Below are 22,461 nucleotides of genomic sequence, written 5' to 3'. Positions count from 1 at the left end.
CACTATGTGTTGACTGCGCATGTCGTCATGAACTTCGCAGACGCGTGGGTGCACACGTACGATTCATGCAGTCCTATGCGCTCAGTTAATTACAAACAAACTATGCACGCTCGAGCATCATCATCAAGACGACAATAAAATCTCTATAAGCACACATGAAGGATAATAATGGCTCATCTTCTGCGCCGTTTTTCTTCCATCCGTCCATCTCTCCCCTCCCTCTTCTTCTTTGTGTCTTATTGTCTCCCCTGCTGTACTCGTCTCTGCACCATTAATCTTCCGACCAATGAATTGGAGCTCCTGACTCTATCACTCCTATTATCGACTGCAGCCGTCCCTTATTTATGTTCCATTTTTCTCCCTCTCTTCCTCGCTGAGCCCTCTCCGCTGTGTTTCCATTGACCGGCATGTAATTTCTCACATGAATAATGCAAGCAGCGAGACAAAAATAGTTGCACTCCTTCGTTCTCTTTGGCTGGGATTTGTTCTGCAATAGTTTAACTGAATGTGTTTGAGCTGATTTCTATTCAGCGGCGCCGGCTACTTTGTTAAAAGGAACGGGGATTTGGTTGTAAAGGTACTGGCGCTCCCAAAGCCGCCTTATTACTGAAATAGACTAGACCGACTGATTGTGAGATCAGGGTGCAGATTTATTCAACCTCTGAGCGCTCATGAGTACTGATCCAGGATCACTGAGGTGGTTCCCAGGACAATCCTATTCATTAACTAACACCCAGAGCAGCCACACCAGCATATGGCTGTGTGCAGGCAAAAAATTACTTTTCAGTCTGCGCCGGTGTTTGCTGATGTGACATGTGTTGTACGTACATTAGGTCAGAGTTCCCTAGCTTTCATGTGGCTTTTCCAGTTTGGGCTCATTGCAAAATATTCAAAATGATCTCGGCAGCTTTGTAGGCAGATAATATACCTGTAGAGCATGTTCACCGCCTTTCATTTAAAGGGAGCCATGTCTCTGACTGTGATAATTTGCTGTGTTATAAATATCATAGCAGTAAATGCGTTGTACTGCACTGATCACTCGCTGGGAGGAATGTGAAGTAATCACGAGAAAAGCACACTTGCTGCGTGTGGATCCAAGGCCAGTGAGTGACTCATGCTCTACATCTCCCTTTCCCTTCAGTTTCTGAATTGAAGGTATACCGAGAAACACAAAATAAATGAGGAAAAACACAATCACTGGGGGTTTTTTTTTTCTGTCTGTGTGTGTGGCACTCCTTGTGTTGCCATGGTGAGTGTGCTGGGGTTTAGTAAAGGGCCAGGTGTAGGTCATACCGAAGGCCTTCTAAATAATCGGCTTCAGTCTTGTAGTGCTCCTTTCCCATGACACTTTTCCGAGGACGTGCATAAACATGCTTTTCAGTCCTGACAAGACTCTCTCGGTGGTAATTCAATATTTTTCTACTGTACCGCTCCTTCCATTAAGGAGCCACATTGTCCTCTAAGGTATAAAATAGAGAAATAAAAGAGAGCCACAAAATCTTCAAATAACCCCCTTCCCTCAGTCTTCTTTCAGAGGATTTTTAAAAATGATAGGTGCTCTCACTGTACCATGCATCAGGCATAACATTATGACCACCTTCCTAATATTGTGTAGGTCTCCTTTGTGCCTCCAAAACAGTCGTGACTCATCAGAGAATGGACATGGACCGCCTTTTGAGGGTGTCCTGTGGTGTCTGGCAACAGGATGTTGTTAGCAGGGGGCTTTGGGTCCTATAGGTTGAGGGGATCGTCCCACAGATACTTGATCAGTTTGGGAATCTGTAGGCCAGGTCAACACCTTGTGCTGTTCTTCATGTTTTTTGAGTTGTTACTAAATCGTTTTTGTGTGTGTGTTATGCTGCATCCTGCTGGGGATGGCTGCTGTCATCAAGGAGCGTCATTGATATGGGGTGGGGGTGCCTGGTCTGGTCTAGGTGGGTGCTACATGTCTATGTAACATCAACATGAATGCCAGGTCCAAACCAGAACATCGAATTGGCACAATGTTATTAATTCTCCTGTCAGTGGTTTTAATGTCATGGCTGATCGGTGTATGTATCCCATGCAAATAGATATAAGAAAGAACCAAAGTGTTAAGAATTGTATTGAAAGGAAACAAACTCACTTTCTTGAAAGTTTTCTTGCATTTCCTTTCAGGCATTAAACTTAATCTTCAGTAAAGTGAAGAACATGCTTGTTAGTTAGTTACGGCAGCAGTGTGGAGAGGTTGGTGTAATTGTTTCTGAGTGGCTATGGAAGGCTTCGCTGAGCGCTTTGCCCGTGTTAATTTGGTTTGAGATACCACTGCGTTATTTATTTGAATAAACCAAGCTGCCGTTCTTTTCTTTTCCTAGCGTATAACTGGGGTGTAGCCAGTGTTTCCTAAGAACTGTGAGCTGGAAAAAATCCATCTCTTCAGCTGCAGTCACGCCACATACACATCCACAGCGCCGGTGAGTGTGTGATCCTTCACAGAGCTTTGTGGCGCGGCTCTGAAACCAAGCAGACAGTGGTCTGAGGTGGGGGGAGAGGATTCTGTAAGTCCACAGTCCCTTCTGACATTCGCTGTGCCAGAGGGGTTTCTGAGGGCTAGACCGACACAACACAGCGTGCACGACTGTCAAACTTTCACCATTTCCTCTTTTTTGCACCATTGGTTCATATTTTCTTCTGTTGCATTTGTCACTGTTCATTTGTCTTGTTATGTTGTGTTGCTTATTCTTTGCCACGTTTTGCCTTTCCATCTCTCGTCTTCATTTCACCCTCGTCTCTTCTGTCGCTGCTATTCCCTGCGGATCGCTCTTGGCCTCAGCCTTGCAGCCAGTGGCATCTTGTCGTATTGATTGGAAATGTTTTGTCAGGGGTGACGTACTGTCAAATTCTTATTCGATCTGATGCGCAATATAAAGTGTCTGTATACGTTGCGGCGTTAAAACCATAAAACCATACTATGATTACAAGGACAATGGAAACGTCAAAGCTTTTCTCTTGGTGATGGATCATTGCGATTGCCACGGCAAATGCCACACGGGGTAACTTCACCTCTACTCTCACATATTCATTTAAACAATGAGCACTCTGTTGATTCAGCGATAATGGAAAATGAGAAATGGGAAGAATTACAATAATAAGGTGGGTCTAATGTTCATACTGCATATTTTTTCCCGCTGCAGCTAACATGAACACAACATTGCAAATAATGTAATTATCCCACTCTAGTTACTAACTCTCATGCTGTAGGTCCCTGGTAATGAAACTATTATTTGTGGACTTTTTGGAGCAAGTTTTTCACAAAGAGATTTGTGAAATCAGACCTCTGTCTTCCCCTCTGTCGCTCTCTCTCCCTCTGACAACCCCCTCCTTGCTTGTTTGTGTTTAATAAAGCAGATTAATTAAGCTCATTGGCATTCTAGGACACTGCCTCCAGCTGTTTTTCGGGGCAAAGGATCAGCGAGGTCATTAATTTGAACTGTGCTGCGGGAGCGCGGGCAGCCTGCGAAGGAAACAACCGCGGGGCTGGCGTCCGCTAGAGTGAGATGACTGGTGGGATGGATGGGTATCGGTGACAGAATCTCACCAGTCAGCCGGCGAAGCTATCGCTCAGTTCTTTTGAGATTAACAACTCTGCCGTGCACGCTCATACCTTTCTTTCTCTCTCTGTGTCGCCGATCCGTTGCTCCAACAGCAGATATGCCAATCAGCCACAACATTAAAACCACTGACAGGAGAAGTAAATAACTATCTTATGACACTACGATGTAAAGCTGGTCATTCATTCGAACTGGCCTCCAAATTCACTAGATCCCAAAATGGTCAAGTATCTGTGGGATGCACTGGAAGAAGCCTGATCCACAGAGGCCCCTTCTTTCAACCCACAGGACCCAAAGCCCCCCACTAACAACAGAGTCTGATGAGTCAGAAGTGTTTTGGAGGCACAAGGAAGACCTAAACAATATTAGGCGAGTGGTCATAATGTTATGCCTGATGTAACTATGTAATAGGTCATTTCTCATTTTATATCAGTAAAAGTCAAAAAGGTAAATGGCATCATAAACATATGATAAGTAGGTAGTCTCATCAGTGTGACCGATATTCCCTGTATTGTCTCGATACAATGTTTAATACACAACGCCATCTGACATGCCCCAGTTAGAATCAACTTTAATTATCAGCGAAACATGGTAACACAGTTCCGGGCCCCGTGCCAGAAACACTGGGATCTGCTTATGAGTTAGAGAGTGTAACTCCAAAAAATAATGAGCCTTGCAAAATGCTGCAAGTATTTGTAGTGGCCTGTAAGTGATGACAACATCTTGTCGAAGCATAAAGTCAATGCACGCTATAGAGGGAAAAAGGCGGGCGCGGCTGATGAAGGATGCAGCGCAAACTCAGGTCACCGAGTTGACTGTGCCTTTTAGCGTCGATAAGCAGCAGACTCGGATCGAGCTGAGGCAGCGTTCTAGAGGAGTGTTGTCCGTGTGAATTACAGTCCGAACCCGAGTAGTGAATTAAAGTTTGTTCTTTCGGGGCGGCGTTTCTAAAAACATTGTCTCTTTAAATTACAATCAGTAACCGCAGAATACGGAGTCATTTGCCGACATGGATAGTCCTTAATCATCGTTCAAACACATTGCACCTGTTTGAATAGTGAAAGCTGAGTAAGCTGCCGAGGCAACCGCTGGTCAGGAGCAAAAAAGGACACAGAGTGCGCGGCTTTGCCAACATTCAAACAGCCTAAACTTTTCTGGTAGACGTCACGAGACCAAACTCTGCAGAAAAAGCGCCACCTCAACCACAACCAAGTGCCTTCAATAGGTCGTAATCATTATGAAATAGCTGGACGCAACAACAGGAATCCTGAATTTAAATTTTATGAAGATTTTAGCTGTATTTTAGATAATTGTGTGAAAGCTTCTGGAAATGGGTCAAAATATGTATTGATGTGGAAATTGTTAATACATAAAGATGAGCCTATTACATAGTCTTTCTGTTCCGTACTGAAGTCCTGATTTTTATTTTTATTTTTTTTATTATGGCTTCTTTTATTATAGTGTTGTATTTATAAAGGGTTATCTGCTGAAGAATATTGAAGGCACTGCACAGGGTGCAAGCTTTTCAACAAAAATATAATTTCGCTGCAGGCGCTGAGATCCAGTTTCCCAGTGTTCAAACCACTCATGATTCATTGGAGCTTTGTTTTTTAATGACCACAGAGTCCTGTCTCGTACTTCTCGTGTGCTTCCTCTGTCTTCGTTTCATGTGAGACACCAGCTGATGCAATATGAATGGTATGTCCTCCGTTGAGTGGATCTATGTGTTGGTGAGTCTCCTGGTGCACGAACACATCAGGCATTCTATACTCCTCTGGTGGTAGACAGGAGGGGCGACTGTTGTCACATTTCTTCATCATTACCTTCCCTATCCTCCTTCATCTCTCTCCCTTGGAAGTTAAAAAAGTAATCAAAGGCTTGGCATCCGACAGCCCCGTCTCGGTGCCTCTTCCAGTCTAAAGATTCCTTTTTCCTCTCCTGAATCGTTTGCAAACACTAGCGCCTTCTCCACAAAAGCCCCCCGTTCCAGGGCCGCTCTGCAGCTTGTCTCAGTGGAGGTGTGCCTATGTTTTCATCTCCAATAAATGGAGGATGCTTTGTCACTCATTTAAAAGCTCTGCGACTTCTGTTCCTCCCTCGGGAGCCCTGCGGCCTTCTAAGGCGTTGTTGCTGGTAGGAAAACCCGCCGTCCTCTCTGCTCTGTCCTGCCTGTCACACCACAGCATTAGCATGAACATGCCCCTCAGCAGGCTACAGAGAAAGAACCCTGCAGTGCTCTGGCCGGCGCACTGGGCTAAATCCCAGATCAGTAGGAGAGTTCAGGCTCCCTGGTGAGGAGATCTTTGCCGGCAGGGTGGATGGTTAGAGTAAGTTGGACATTAGGGACTTAGCCAATCAAACGCTGGATTAGGAGTAAGCGGTGACAAGAAAATTCCACATGGTATTAAAAGTGGCCTTCTAAAGAAAATACCCTGTGTTTTCTTGGCCCCTCGCGTGTTTGGTTTTCTCAGCTGTGTGTCATGCTTACTGTAGTAAATGATGCTGCCTTCAGTCAGAAAAGGCTGAGGTTGTAGCTAATGTGTATCACATACGCCGATCAGGCATAACATTATGACCAATGACAGGAGAAGTAGATAACATTGACCATCTTGTCACAATTCAGTGTTCTGCTGGGGAACTTTTGGACCTGGCATTCATTCACGTGGATGTTACTTAGACATGTACGACCCACCTAGACGAAGGTGTTGCTCTCGCCTCCAAATTCACCAGATCCCAAACTGATCAAGTATCTGTGGGATGATCCACAGAGGCCCATGTCCATTCTCTGATGAGTCACAACTGCTTTGGAGGCACAAGGTAGACCTACACAATATTAGGAAGGTGGTCATAATGTTATGCCTGATTGGTGTATATTAATTCTGTATCTTATGGATTTAAGAGTCAGATTACCTCAGTAATGGATGAACTGATTCATGTCTGCCTGCATAAATAGATGTATAACTTCAGCCTTCAACCACTGAGATGTGAAACCTCAACTCATTTGTCTTTTTCCTTTCATCTGTGTTGCCGTGCAGCGACCGACTTTGAAACTCAAGATGAATAAGTGCATTCTCGTTTCTGCTCTATTTTCTCAAGGATGACGAGGCAATCACGGGAGGGACTGATGGCAAAGACCATACCCACATCCGCAGGTTCCTCAGTCAGCACCACAAGAAATTACCATGGAAACCAGAGGTAATGCAAATCGCTTTCTCTCATCTCTTTCTTTTTGTTTGTTTTTCTTTGACAGCTGAACCACCTTCTTTAAATCCATACTTCCATCTTTCAGACAGGACTATTATATAAAGGTCCTTTAGTATTTGTGTAATTAATCTACTAAACCAGACAAGGCCGCTGACACACACGGCTAACTACCACCAGGGATTAATCTTTGTCAAAATTTTTATTAATGACACTTCTGTGAAATACAATTCAACTGCAGACGTCTCACTCTCCTTTTCTTTCAGCTGTCCTTTTTTTTAAGAGCACGTCAGATAGAGGAACCAGCCATTATATGTGCCTATTATCGAAAGAAGGGACTGTACCTTGCGGTTATTATGATAAACGATTGTGTGAGGATGATAATGTTTAATCCGAAACCATTAGCGGGTTATATTTAAAAGCACCTGTGAGTGAAGATTACAAGTCGACGCGATTCGTCTGTATTTTTCAGCTCACTTACTGATGTAGTCCGCGCTCGCCGCTGTAACAAAAGGAGCGGCAGACAGGGCAATTAAGTGGTGGATTAGTGATAAGGGAAGCGGCTGTAGATCTGTAACCTGTTCGGCAGAGTTTAATTAAAGGTTTGTGTATGTATGTGTGTGTCCGTGAGCCTAATCTGCAAAATCTGATTTATTAGTCATTGCCAAATGCCTCTTTTAAGTATCTCTGCTGAACACTGCGTTATGTGGTTCTGGGCAACAATAGCGAATACTCAGAGTTCATACACTTATGCATGAGGAGGATAATAGTGAATAATAGTAGCAGCGTAATTTAAATTTTTTATTATTACTTTTTCCAGGATTCTCCATGATTCATTGCAGGTTTCTTGCTGCATCCACAAAGCTTTGTGCATGAAATCTTTTGCACAAGGCAACATTACATGAACACGGTATGGGCCCGGTAATGTTACAGTATACCTGTGGCTTTATTTTGGCAGACGCCTCCTGGCAGCTAGTCAGCTAGTTAGCCTGCATTTCCCTTTGCACCTTCTCTCAAACGACAGAGTGCTTTAGATGCAAAATCATCTGTTAAGCCATAATAACACTGAAACACATCCATAAACCCGCAATCTGAACCCGTTCCATACTTTATTTTAACTCAGTATGCGACGGCGATCACCTTGCAGTACGTGACCAGCATTGTTATGTCTAGCTTTGTAAGCTGACACATGTGCATGATATCGGTTTGTTTGTTTTTCAATCTAGCGTGCCCTAGAAACATCTGTTGCATGAATATTGAGGGGTCTGTGTCTAAATGCGGATGATGCTTTTGGCATAATTTAAAACGACTGCTTGTTAGAAAATGAGAAGTAACATTGCTATGAAACAGCCAAGCTAGGACGACAGCCAAACAAGCTATCTGAATCTGAACTAATTGCACAAATGTGAATGGATTTCGAGGCTCGATGAGAGCGAGGGGCTTTATTGTGAACTACTTTTCTTCCCCCTCCATGTTTTGTGTTTGATCATTTTGTCTGTGAAAACTCTTGCCGTCACTGAAGGCTTTTGCACCCAAAGACATGTACATGGTTTCACTGAGCTAACATATTTTCTTATTTATGGAGTGGATTGGAAAAGGAAAGCGTCCTCAAAAAGGAAATAAATTTTGCAACATCCGCACCAACTATATCTTGACATTAGGCGCGACAAGCATCAAAGCCCACTTTTTGAAGTCAACCTCATTTCTGATGATTTCCAGCCCACTCATAAAGGAATGTGTCATTTGGTTTCTGAGAATATAGTGCAAATCCAGCATATTTCCATTAAAAACAACAAAAAACACACATCTCTATCAAACTAACATCCTCAAAAATCCTCTCTTATCTCAGACATTTTCAGCCAAGTTTGTCAGCGGCTTTTTCCTCCGCTTCCCTCACCAGCTATCTGTCCTAATTACCAGCGTTAACTTGTTTTCTTGGTGCACAGCCAAAATGGTAGAGGTCCGAGGGGCCACTGAGCTGGCACTGTCAGAGGCTCTGGCTCGGAGTGGTGGAGGTAGAGTGGTGCCATATGGCGGCTGTCACAGATTGGCAGAGGTCGCGCGGAGTCATTCTTGAGCCACAGGCGCGCAAATGTTGGGCACAAACAAAAAAGAGTGTGCTGACTTTATTCCTTACACCTGTGCACACAGACCGAGGATGGAGTACAGTATGGTGATTCTGCCTTGTGGCGGCTGCAGCCGGGTTCAGTAAACAATGAGGTTCTCCAGCCGGTGAGCTCATCCAGAGGTCACAGTGGATTAGCATAGACACACAGCTGTCCGTCAAGGACACCAGCACGTCGTGGACACTGACGTTGGGACGGAGATGAGAGAGTAAGCTGGACCGCTTTTGAAGAGTCAAGCGGCAGCCAGGGATGAAGGGATAAACAGTCATTTTCTGCAAAGCTGACATGGATCTAGAGAGAATTAGAGCTAAATTTTATTTAGTCAGGAGCAGAAAGAAAGTGATGCTAAGAGGGTTTAAAGATACTTAACTCATTGCACACTATGATATCAGCGAAACCTTTATATATTTTTAATGCGTATGTTATTGTTATGCACAGATTTGACTTTAATCACAATTGCAGATTTATGATCACATCCAAGCCTGGTTTGATATGGTTTCCGACGGGGAGGAGAGTTGGAGAGTGGCAGCGCACTGGTTGACTGACTCAAACGACTGGTCCTCTTGCCTATTGCTGGGTGTGAACGATAGAAGTGTCTTTATGAGCGTACTTGCAAAGCAGGTTTGGACAGCCTATTATTTACCAGTCAAGAGGGAAGCGAGGAAGACACTGAGGCACAACACAGACACATGACTCACTGGGGTCGTCACGGCTGTCTCCTCGCACGAAAAACCCATGCGACGGGCGGCACGGCTGGAGGAGGAATTAGATCTCTGTCTCGTCCCCCGAACCCTCCTTTGTGTCACAGTGGTGCGAGGTGAGGATGCAGAAGAGTCTTTGTTTATTCTATTTGTCTATTCGAAACACCGGCAGTGTGACGGCTGCGTGAATGATTGACAGCTCTTTTTCCGCGGAACGTGAAAGAGACTCTGCTCATGCTCCATCTCATGTTCACTCGTTTTACATATCCACTGCAGCCGCATCCATCCCCCCTTCACGTTACATCTTTGGCATTAAAGAGGATACGTAATTGTTGGACAGATGGCAGATTATACACACCCTCATTACAGTAGATGATGAGGCTGGGATTGAGATCATATGAAGCTCGCCTTCCATATTTTGCTCCCTTCTCTTTGTTAAATGCTTTCATTATCAGCCTTGTGCATATAATTTTGTACCTTTTAGCCCCTGTAGCACCTAGATGTTCGTATCTACTTATGCCATGTTCTTACTAATGGGTAGGAAGGGGGAGAGGAAATTGCCTTCTATAAATTCTGATATATCTCATGAAGTGGCAGTATATGATTCAATTCTTCCATTTAAACTGCGGTTCAGTGTTATGGTGTATCAACAGTGAGCTTTAATGTTGTAACCCCTCAGGGGAACAAGCAGAGTGGTAATGCACAGTATATACCCCAGTGTGCCTTTGCCAGGAACATCATGTCTCACTTCTCCCATCCAGTAGGGATTTACAGTGTCAGTTGGTGCGAGCGCTCGTCAGTGGGTGCACCGAGCAGCCATTTGTCAGCGCCGTGCTGCCAGCGGGAACGCAGAAGGCTGCACCAGATTTTGCGAAAGGGAGATAGCCTCCTGGAGGAGGGAGAGAGAAAGAGAGAGGACGAGGAGGGTGGGGAGAAAAAAAAAAAAAACTCTGGTTGAAAGTGTGACCAGATGGTTGAGAGAGAGAGGAGATGCTGGAGAGCAGTCGAGACGGAGATACGCTAAGACAGGCTCACAGGAGTGTGGGTATGTGGGGGGGGGGATGTGCGGTCTGAGGAGGAAGATAGGCGCGATAGGATCAGTGTCGTGTGGAGCACTATCTCTGCTCTCTTTTATTTTAAATGTCTCTGTCAGTCACTTGTTTTCTTACTCAGCCTCTTTCCCGCACACCTGCTATTTCCCCTGCACACCCCCTTTTTTTTTTCTTGCCTCACTCTTCATTTTTGACACGCAGCATTAATTGCCCGTCTCTGCCGCGCCTCTCAATGGCAGCCAGAGTTATGTGGGTGCCCCGCTGCAGCTACCTGTTTTTTCTTTTCATTATTTTGGTCTTGCTGCGTCACCCGACTTCTAATTCTGGAGAAAAGCCTCCCATACTTTATCCTGTTAGACCCCTTGATAAACCTGATGGCAGCGAGCTGTTAAGAACCAAAGGCATCAATCCGCTCTGACAATCGAGCTTTTTGTCTTTTTATTTTGTAGAGCAGCAGGCGGGAGATGCTAACTGCTTCCAGTTATTTTTTCTTTTAAGTTTTAGCCGTTACTCTAGGGTTTTATTTTGCTAGTTTTCGTATAAAAAACAAAAAAATCTTCTTTTGCATTCACCCTTATGTAATGGTATATCTGACAACCATATTTTAGGAGAAATTTAAACCTAAGTGCAGATAATTCCAAAAGCTCCAGCATGACATATTTGTTGGGGAAACATATAGAGAGGGATGAGAGTTCAGACTTCTACAGAAGCTACGGCGACAGCGCGGACCCCTACGTAGGCCCTCTGCAGACTCTAGCGCCGTTGCTGAAGTGCATCTCGCCAGAAATGTAACTACGTGCTTGGTGGTAGCGTATTTCCGGCTGCTTCTTCATTTCTGCAATTTTCGAATTGGTTGTTTTGGATCAATAAAAATGGACTGTATCGAGGGAAGGTTAGCTGAGGAGGTTTGGCGATACAAACATTTGGATGACTCAGCGAAAGTTTCAGTGGCCACTGTTGAAACTGAAGCATGAAATAGGAACAAAAATGAACCCGACCGTCAAACAAGACACAGCGCCGTCTAGCGGTTTTACAGAACGAGGCACAGATATAAATGGCTCGCACCGGCGTAGGCTACGTGTGCAAGTTACGGCGTCTATGTTTCGCAGTACTCTAGAACAGTGTTTTTCAACCTTTTTTGAGCCAAGGTACATTTTCGTCATTGAAAAAATCACAAGGCACACCACCAACCGAAAATGTTAAAAAAATGAAACTCTGTAGCCTATATTAACAATATAACGCCATTCTTGTCAAAGTGTCTTGAATAGGAATCAAATAAACACAAAGAAAAAAGTCTTATATATATATATATATACACAGACACTCGACAATGGCATATTATTTGCAGATAATAATTAATTTGTTTTCAAAAAATGTTTTTTAGATTAATTAGGTGAAATTGGATAATTTCCCACGGCACACCTGACGATCTCTCATGGCACACTAGTGTGCCACGGCACGGTGGTTGAAAAACACTGCTCTAGAAGAGCCTTAAGCGAGAGAAGAACAGCGAGAAGGATTCTTATAATAGAGGATGGCAGCAGTGGAGAAAAATATTCATTTGAATTTGTGTGTTAAGTGGCTCAAACTGAAGAAACTCAATGGCCAAGCAGCTCACAGGAATGTCTTCTTTTTTCAAAATAAGTAATGGCAATGGCAAGCAGAGGATTATGCATTTGTGTTTTACAATATAGCCTATTGATATCTACAGTACAGTAGAGCGCAGTCCTAGGAACAGCTAAGATACTGCGCAGAACCCTCAAACTCTCTGGTAGAGGCTGCATCCTGCTGGGGGTGGCTGCTGCCATCAAGGGGTGTCATTGCTATGGGGTGGGGGTGCCTGGTCTGGTCTAGGTGGGTGGTACATGTCTAAGTAACGTCCACATGAATGCCAGGTCCATAAGTTTCCCAGCAGAACATTGTATTGTCACAAGACGCTCAATGTTATTTACTTCTCCTGTCAGTGGTTTTAATGTTGTGGCAGATCGGTTTATATTTGCATTATGGTAATAGTCATGATTTATCCTGTTTAAATTCCAGTTACACAACACATTAAATTATTAAAAAAAGCATGCTGATCTCTTGAAATGTGTAAAGGAAACACGTGTCCCTCCTGCTGATATATATGCAGATTGTTTTCAGTGTCAGCATCTTAGAGGGGAATCTTAGGAAGCGCACGATTTAGGAATAAGCCAGAACACAGAAATACACTATTCATGTTGTTCTATAATTAGGATTCCTATAATTCTGTAGTCTTTTTTTAATACTGTTACCGTCCTTCTGTGGCCTATATTCTCTACTTCTGCTTCCTGTGAAACTAAACATTCTGAGAAGTAAAAAAAAAAAGGCTGTGAATCTGGGTAATCACGTCAGCACAAGCCTACCATTATAATACAACATTAGAAGAGGTAATGTGACTGCTGGCTGAGTGGAGCACAAGTACAAGTTAATGTACCTCTGACCAGACATACAAACAGATGCAGTGATTTTGATCATAAGTGAGAAGAGTCAGAGAAGATTCTCAACCTGCTTGTCTGTTAACTAGACATCAAATTATCTCTGTTTTTTTGGATTTAAAACAATCAAAAAAAAAAAGCTGTCAGTAAATGTGAGCAAGAGAAGACAGCAGGAGAGACAGCAGCAGCAATTATATCATTACTGAATGTGAATGTTTGCTAACAAACAAAAAAATCTGTGATTGAACGGCCCTCGTCCATGAACGATACATAGATGCTCACATAACTAAATCCAAAAATGAACCCCAAACTGCTATAGGCATTGATAATGTGAGCTTTGCTCCAAAACCAGGGATGTAGAGGGAGACCAAAAAAAAAAGGGTTAGAAAGAGACAACATGGTAGAGTGACAGCCGACAGCTGAGCTCAGGGAAACTAAAGACGGAGGATAGGGGAGGCTGACAGCGTTTGTCAGCGTGCCAGGCAGAGATGGAGGGATGTGGAGGCAGAAATAGAGAAGTCAGAGGGAAGATAAAAACAACATTAGGGAGAGTGGGACGGCTTCGAGAAGTCAAATGGCATGACAGGAGCGAGGCAAGGGGCAAACTTGCCGAAGAAGCTGAGTGCTAACAGATGGGTGAGTTTAAGTTAGAAAGGGTGTGAGGAAAAAAAAGTAGTCCCTGTTGCCTGACTCCATATCTAGTGTTGTGATAAGGTGAGAGAACATACAGAGCTCTCACATTGCTGTCACCCACAAAATGGAGCCAATTATACACAAGTAGTGCCCCCCCCCACCCCCAGCAGAAAGTCGACATTACAGCCCGTGGCCTCACCGCGGCTACACAGGGATACGTGTGTGTGTGTGAATAATTAGTGACTTTTAAAGCTGCCCGCTTATTGCTATTTGCCAAGGGGAGGGGGCCAGGCCGAAAAAGGTTTGCTTTTAAAACCCACAGGAAATCTATTAAAAGCTTTACATAAGGCATATTTACACAGGGACTAGTCCCGTCTGTTAAATCCTTCTAACCTCGCCGTGCCTCCCCCCTCGCTCTGTGCCTCTCCCCTTTTAGACATCAGGCGTTCTGCCTGATCTTTCCGACCCTCTGCTTTTCTCTGATTTGATTCTGTTGACCTCTCAAATCCCCGTCTCCTTCCGTTCCTGTTTTAAATTCGAATCAGTCATTCAGCAAGAGAGCATTTGTCGACGGAGATATCAAATATGTGAACCTAAATCAGGAATCCCGCTGCTTCGGGGTGACATGTTCGCAAAACAAAACAAAACAAAACAAAAAAAAGGTCTCATGGTTAATTCATGAACCGTAATTGCTGCTCTGCTGTCAGCGAAGGGGGACACTCGGCTGACCGTACAAAGTCGGGAGAGAAATTAGAGGGACCGGTTCGGTTCAAGCCGTCTGTTAAAGTGACCGTGTGATTGTGACGGAGCACGACAACCTCCATCAACGTCTCTCTCCTTATGGATGCCGAGTACCGGTCAGAGAGGCGGCCTCTCGGAAAGGCTTCCCTTTCTCACCCTCCCTGATAAAAAGACAAGAGGATTTGTGGCTGTGTGTTTTTTTTATTTATTTATTTTTTTGTTGTATTTATTTCTCACTCTCCGGACTGATTGATTTGACATCTCACACAGCTAACACCTCCTCCACACAACAACAGATGACCAAAGTGGTGAAGCTAGCTTTTTAGCTTTTATCCAACCAAGAGAGCCTCCTCGTGCCGCTTCGTAGTCATTTGGTGAGAGACGGATCTCTGCTCAGGTTCTGTCAGATGTTCTAAATAAGCATGGCAGCATTACAGTGGCTGCCTACTGGGACTGCTGTCACGCATTAGAGGATCCCGTAATGCATGTACAATATGTGGAAGTGCCTTCACACGGTTCTTGATCATCCGGTGTGAAGAGTTGGCGTTTTCGGGTCTTTTAATCGACAACCCCCTAAGGCTCCACATTAGGCTGCGCTGTGCATGTGTCACCATGCATCCTCATGTATGGAAAGGAAGTTAAAGACCGATCAGTCATAACATTATGACCACCTGCCTAATATTGTGTAGGTCTCCCTTGTGCCTCCAAAGCAGTTCTGACTCATCAGAGAATGGACATGGGGCTTCTGAGGGTGTCCTGTGGTGTCTGGCAACAGGATGTTGTTAATGGGGGGGCTTTGGGTCCTATAGGTTGAAGGGAGGGGTCTCTGTGGATCAGGCTTGTTCCAGTGCATCCCACAGATACTTGATCAGTTTGGGATTTAGTGAGTTTGGAGACCAGGTCAACACCTTGTGCTGTTTTTCATGTTTTTTTTTTAGTTGTTCCTAAAGCGTTTTTGTGTGTGTGCCTGTGTCAGGCTGCATCCTGCTGAGGATGGCTGCTGCCATCAAGGAGTGTCATTGCTATGGGGTGGGGGTGCCTGGTCTGGTCTAGGTGGGTGGTACATGTCTAAGTAACATCCGCATGAATGAAATGTCCTAGAAGTACATGGATTTGTCACAAGATGGTCAATGTTATTCACTTCTGTCAGTGGTTTTAATGTTGTGGCTGATCGGCGTGGAGTTTTTCTTTTAAGATTTAAGATTTTGAGCTTTTGACCCAAAACACAGCGTTTCCAAAACGGTTTGACACACAAGAACCTTTGAAGAGCCAAGTCTTCTTCCATATGAGCAGTTTGTGTATGTGTGTTTTTTGTGTGTGCATGTGTCTGGAAGCTATATCCCAAGGCAGGCTGGTTTCACCATCTGTCCTTGCTGTGTCCTGTGATTTCCCTGTGTAATTCAGACAAATGTCAGACTATAGGCAGGGGATGAGCTTTGACAAACTGCTCCAGACATTCTCAGTTCACACTCCCCCCATGATACCCGTGACAAGCACTCTGTCGCCTTCGTCTGTTATTTAGGACAGCGAGAACATGCGTGAAACTTCATGCCGCATCGCCACGTTTCACTGAGAGTTTGTTTTTACAGTGTGGCAGAGAGGTATCAGAAATTACACATTCAAGAAAAAGATAAATTGAACTTGTGTTCCAGTAGTTGAAGAACTGAAGTGAACTGATCTCATGTTTAACTGAAAAATCAGATGCATCTCTTGTTACTCTGTGCACTAACTTGTGTCTTCTTGGTGTGTTATTGTGTGTTGGCAGTATAAGGGCCAGGCCAACCTTCACGTGTTTGAGGACTGGTGCGGCTCCTCTATAGCCCAACTCAGAAAGAACCTGCACTTCCCTCTCTACCCTCATGTAAGTATTACAGTGTTTGAATTCAGCGTATCCGCACTAAAGGGCCAGCAAAGTTCCATTTTTCTAAAGTATGTCAAGCTTCCCGTTCTCACGAGACACGCACACACACATCTTACAATGACATCTTCGTCTTACTACCAGACGTTTTAACTTTAAAAATATTTTTTAGCTTGAGAAAACAGCTGGCTTTTCATTTGCACCCGATCACCGATGTTTCCGGCTGAAATGACACGAGCAGATTTCATAAGCCATTGCAAGTAGAGGTGTTTGATACGTGTGCAAATGAATGCCTGTCAACAAATTTCTAAACCTGTGCGGCTGGCTGCAGTGAATTAGTGAATCATCATCCTCAGTCAGAAAACACTTGGTCATCAAAGCCTCGATTCACAGCACGCTGCTTTCTTGTTAGGAGCACATTGAAAGACTTGAAAAGCCACGGAAACAATAAACTGATAAATGGCTGTAAATAGTGGAGAGCTATTAGCCTTTTTATTCTTATTCTCATTACTCTTATGTGCAGCACATAGTCTAGTTTCATACTGAAGTGATAGTAATTCTTATTAGATAGGTGGGGGGGATTATAATGAATTACTTAGACACTGAGTAGGAATCTTTGAACTCAATCAAGTGATTTAAATCATAAAAAGTGATATGGGACTTGTCTAGTTAAGCTAATGTTAGCTCCATGAGTTGGTTCACCGTCTGACTTCTTCATATTTCAAGTTGGCTCACAAGGATGTTAAACATGCACTTAGCTGGTCACGTGCATGGTATCACAGTAAAAGGACTGAGGCTATATGGCAATGAGTATTCACCATTCATATTCGTGCTGAATTAAACAAGCAAGGCAGAGGTTAGACTTGTGCTCTAATAATTATGACATGCGCCCCTTTTGCTTTTATGGTTTTGTAACACAAGCTCCTAGGTTGTTTTTGTTTAGGTCGCTACAAGCGTTGCATATTATTGCATATGATTACGATTTTTCCTCTTTCTTACTCTAGACGAGAACAACAGTGAAGAAGCTGGCAGTGGCTCCGAAGTGGAAGAACTATGGCCTGAGAATATTTGGCTTCCTTCACCCTTACAGAGATGGTAACCAGCTCATTAAGTTACCGAGTCCCTGATCCAAGGCTGAGGGCCTTGGAGCGTGTGTCCTTTATAAGAGTAGACAATTTCCACAGCACTTTTAATCTAAGCGCATCTTAGCCTCTAATAGTGCATATTCACATTTTTTATTTTTTTTTCTCCATCACGGCTGACTGCCAGAAGTCTGGCAGCTAAATCTCATTGCAGTCCCCTCATGGTTGTACCCTCAAGCCCAGTTGCTATGGGAACTGAAAAGCCTTAATGCCCAAGTGCCCTTACACAAATTGCAGAATATGAAGTTATTAATTAGATTACTGCTCATTTGGGTCTCTCGTGTCGCTTTCGCTGGTGGTATGGCTCCCTCCTGCTGGCGGTTTAAAGGTCATACCATCTTGTCGGCCGCAATTTGAGCTCTAACAAGTGCCCTTCACCTTTAACATATATTTAGAGTATGAGACTCGCATAGATCCAACCAGTTAATGTAATGCATGCGCATGTAGTCTGTCACTGTGTACAAATCTATCTATAATGTACTTCACCTTCATTTCAGTCTGCTGAAGGTAGAACAGAGATACTAATGTGTGACAATGCACATTTATCTTTAAGAACACAGCAGCTGCTATGATGGAAGATGTGTTTGAGCGTTGAAAAGCGTTACACTTGTTTTATTTCATTCAGTGTCCATATGTGTTCATCATCTACTCATTTATCATATAATGCTGCAAGCTTGGTTTCCTAAATAGATGATAAAGTACTGTCATGTGAATGTAAATTAAAATACATACATTTAAATACAGCATTTGTATTCAGCTATAACCTGTTAGGGGCATAGACTGTATGTAAATATGGACTATGTGTCCCCACGTCCTTGCATTGGCCAAACTGACGCTATATTCCCTTGGATGTGGGAGGCGCCATCTTGCAACTTTGGAGCCAAAGTCTGCACAGTACGGTCCGAGAGTGGAGACTCGTGGGGCCGCGATATCGATGACCCACCCTCACTTCCATCAGACTCACATACTAACTAACTAAAACGAAACTTAGAAAAAAGTCATTTGACGTGTATTTATGTGTTTTAATTTGGCCCAAGTCCAGAACATGGAGGGGGTGGAGCTTATGACCTATACTGCAGCCAGTCACCAGGGGGAGCTCTTCTTGCTTTGGTTTCACTTTTGAGGAGTTTTTCCGCCACCCCTCTTCATCCACAGTCAGTGGTTAGGGACAAAAGATGAGTCTCACCCAGTATTAAGGCCTTTTTTGGATTTGCTGTTGAAACTATATCTATTTTAGGAACAAATCCACATTTACACATCTGTTTCATGTTTAAACAAAGTCTTGTTGTCTCCAGTATGATATGATAGCTCTGCTAGTAACGTTTCATGAGTGCAACCACTCACAACTTGAGAATCACAGATCAGTGGCGATGTGTAAAGCTTAACAGCAATTTTTTTAAAGTTATATTTAGCCAAATCTTTGAGTGGAAGTGGAAGTGATTTTACATGATGAATTCTCAGTGTGTTGTATTTAAGGCAGAGATTGCTGTTTCTGTCTTTAAAGTGGTGATTGATTGACCATGAAAGTGGTAACATTAGTAGAGATAGGGTAAGAAATTAACATCCAACTGGGGTTTTGACTATGTTCTCTTGATGTGAACTACTTTTCATGATGTATATTTGTTTTGATATTAATGCTATGAATGAGGACATGAAATGATGTGTCATTGGAGGAGAAGAGACTATAGGGAGAAGCACGGTGTGAGGCAACGGATTAAGGTGTGCAGGATGTTTCTGCAGGTTCTTCAGTAATGTTAATAGTTTTTTTTCACTTGTTTGCTATCCTCAAGTATCCACTTTTAAACATAAAGCTAACGTTAATTACCTAACTCTGCTGGCTGCTTGCTTGGTTTCCATACTCTCACCGCATTAGCTCGAGGCTCAAGTTTTCATTTTCATCCAAACGGCTTCGACATATGGACTGGAAATTGAGTTGCATAATTCTTTTCATGTCACTGTAACGAAATTTATTTTCTGACCACCGCCGTAGGCAGGGCCATCACATTTTTCACAACCAAGAATTTAGTTTATGAAGTCACGCCCTATCTCACTATAATGTGATTATCTGGATCATACATATCCACTTCCACTAACGCACCCTTTGATCATGTTTTCCCCCTGCAGGTGATTTCCAGTTCTCGGTGTCATCTGATGATAACTCGGAGTTCTGGCTGAGTCCTGACGAGAGCCCCCTCAACGCCAGGCTGCTGGTCTATGTAGGACAGGTAAACACAGAGCTGCCGCATGCTGCAGGGTTGTATAATATCTGAATCACGTACACAGTCTCTCTTTTTCAAAATCAGCAGGGAGTCGGTATTCTTTAGGGTTTATGATTCACACTAAATTCACTAAGTACACACTTCCAAGACTATGACTCTTGTCCCTGGTTTAATTAAAATTGCTTAGCAACAAGCTTTCAGTGCAGGAAGAATCTGAATCACCTGGGACCTAAATAGTTTCGAACATTTCAATGTCATGACATGGGTAGCAGAAACACGGTGTATAATATATACCTTTGGGAAAACTTTTTTTTTTTTTTTTTACATTACAACATGTGCATGGAAGCCAAACCCTCATTATTAGACTACACTGTGTTATCTGATAAGGTAGGCAGGCAGTAGGTGACTCACACCTCTGAGCGGTATCTCCTGGATTCGCTATAAAAAAAAAAACACAGATCAGACTTGGACATGGGAAAGTATTCCTCTAGAGATGTATTCATGAATGAGTTTGATGTGACGTAAATGCAGAGGCGGTTGCCGTTAGAAGAGGCGTTCTGCAGGGTCCTGACCAGTCAACAGCGTAGGCTTTTTCATTCTGCCGCCAAGAGAAGGAACAACGAGGAGCGATTTGACCTTGTTCGTCTTTAGTAATCACATGCTCACCTCGTGTCACCATCCTAACCCTCAGGCTATCACTCACCCCCAACACACAGCTCAGACTACGGGGGACCTAAATCCTCCTGTAGAACACCCTGTGAAAAATCGTTTTCCTTTTCCATCTATCCTTGAAGTCCCCTCTGCCCGCAATTGAATGGGAGTCAAGCCGCGGTGCCGCTGCCTTCACTAATAAAGTTTTCTCGGCGAAGCCCTCTGAAAGATTTAAGAAGGGAAGGATGCGTGAGGTGGCACAATGTTTGAACTGCTCCATTAGAGCGCTCGGAGCAAATATGTGTTAAGAGCAAAGGTCTGCCCGCGGTGCCATCTGTATTCCGACAGGATGCGAGATGTCACCGGGTTCCATGGGAGAGATTAATTAGCTGGCAGCGAATATTGATGTGACATTTAGCGGTGGGGGAATATCATCTAGGTAATGGCAGAGGAGCAGTGCTGTGGCCAGGGATCATTCATTCTGCCCACCGGCAGACAGGCGGGCCTTCCCTGTCTTCGCAGTTACATTGTGTTTCACTGTGAAAATCTCCTCTCCGCTTCAGTACGCGACCCTCTTGTATCCATGAGTTTAGGCGGGAAAAATAAAAAGGGAGCTAAGAACATAAAGATTTACTCTTATTGCAAGTGATTTCTAAAAAGAGAAAACATTAAATCTTTACATTTGTGTGCCTCTTTCAGTTATTATTTAAATACATACAAATACAACATTGAACATCATCAGTGTTTCACCATAAACTAGTATTACAGGCCCTTAATAATCTGGTAAATAAAAAGCCTAAAACTTTCTCTTCCCACTTTTAAAGTTTAAGGTCTCCCTAATAACCCAGAGCTGTTAGATGAGATCATTACAGGTCATTTCTCATTTTTTTCATTAGCAGATTAAAGATATAAAAATTAGAAGGGTATATTATACTATAACCGTACGTCTGTTGGAGTATTATTAAACACACATTTACTGCTGTCTCTCTCTAGAACAAAAGACGAGGCAAAAAAAAAAACGATTTGGAGAAAATATATGGGTCGTTGTGTCTCCCAAAATGCCGATCCATGCAAGAACAAACAATAACTTCATGCACTGAGAGCTACAGGCTACAGATTGGGCTACAAATTCTTTGAACAGTGGGTCACATTTGACATCCAAGCTTAGTGTTTGTGTAGGGAGAACTTGCATGAAGGTTTGTGATTGTAATATATTCTTACGTCAGTTTCTGTTAATTTTCCTCTCCTATTAAGGATTTCTCACTGCTTGAAGTATGCATATTGTATTGTATATGACTGTCACTGTGTGAGTTATCAAACCAGTGTCATTCTAGATATTGATACTGGCTATACATGGAGTCCTCCATTACACGTTCAACTGAGATCAGGTGAAAACTAGGGGAGCTGAAGCGTTTCCGTGCCGTTTCCGTTCTGCGGTTAGCTTTCGAACGGTACACCTAATGTGCCTGACATTTTCCAGTGGGACAGCTTCATGAAATGGTGACGTCATCCATGGAGACGCATTTCAATCTCTCGCACACATGTACGGAAAATGTGTAATCCTCATGCAGCTTCTTTCAAGGAGGAAACGAGGAAAATCAACTTGCTTCGGCTCAATGCCTCACATGTGCCGGCTCGGCCTGGTCAGTTTGCCGGAGTGGAGTTGGGTGGGGAGACGAGGAGAGTGATCTAATAAGAGCTAATAATAAGAACACTCTCCTGGTTCCTGCTGGGACATTATCTGTGCGCATACAAATGGACTTAATGTGAGTGAGGATCATCCATTGTCCCGCCTTGGCATTAATCATATTTTTTGCCCACAGCTAATCTGTAATGAGATTTTCCTTCAATCACTCTGTCCAGACAGCTCACGCAGAGCTTCCCACAGAACCAGACCAGGGCTTGTCTGGTATTGAAAGAGCGTTATGAGTAGCAGAGAGCACATGGGTGTAGCAAGTTCGGTGTAGCTCATGTCTTTATGCGCCAATACATGCCGGACGTGATGAATGTCGACAAACACACTCGTGACTCACAGGAAACTGGGTCAGGAAGATGCGATCAATATCAGAAACTCGGCAGCATCTAGCTACT

General features: G+C 43.5%; 1 protein-coding gene across 1 annotated transcript in view; it reads left to right on the top strand.

Annotated features, from left to right (window-relative positions):
* b4galnt4a (beta-1,4-N-acetyl-galactosaminyl transferase 4a) overlaps positions 1 to 22,461 on the top strand; it is a 136,881-nt gene that overhangs the window by 68,104 nt on the left and 46,316 nt on the right. The window contains exons 3-6 of the mRNA XM_084554412.1: positions 6,687 to 6,785; positions 16,266 to 16,361; positions 17,363 to 17,453; positions 19,625 to 19,725. Of these exons, the coding sequence (XP_084410538.1) occupies positions 6,687 to 6,785; positions 16,266 to 16,361; positions 17,363 to 17,453; positions 19,625 to 19,725 (387 nt within the window). The remainder of the gene's footprint in view (positions 1 to 6,686; positions 6,786 to 16,265; positions 16,362 to 17,362; positions 17,454 to 19,624; positions 19,726 to 22,461) is intronic.

The sequence above is a fragment of the Chelon labrosus genome (genome assembly GCF_963514085.1).
Source record: "Chelon labrosus genome assembly, chromosome: 11".
Lineage (NCBI taxonomy): Eukaryota > Metazoa > Chordata > Actinopteri > Mugiliformes > Mugilidae > Chelon > Chelon labrosus.
This window is presented reverse-complemented; position numbering and strand designations above follow the sequence as displayed.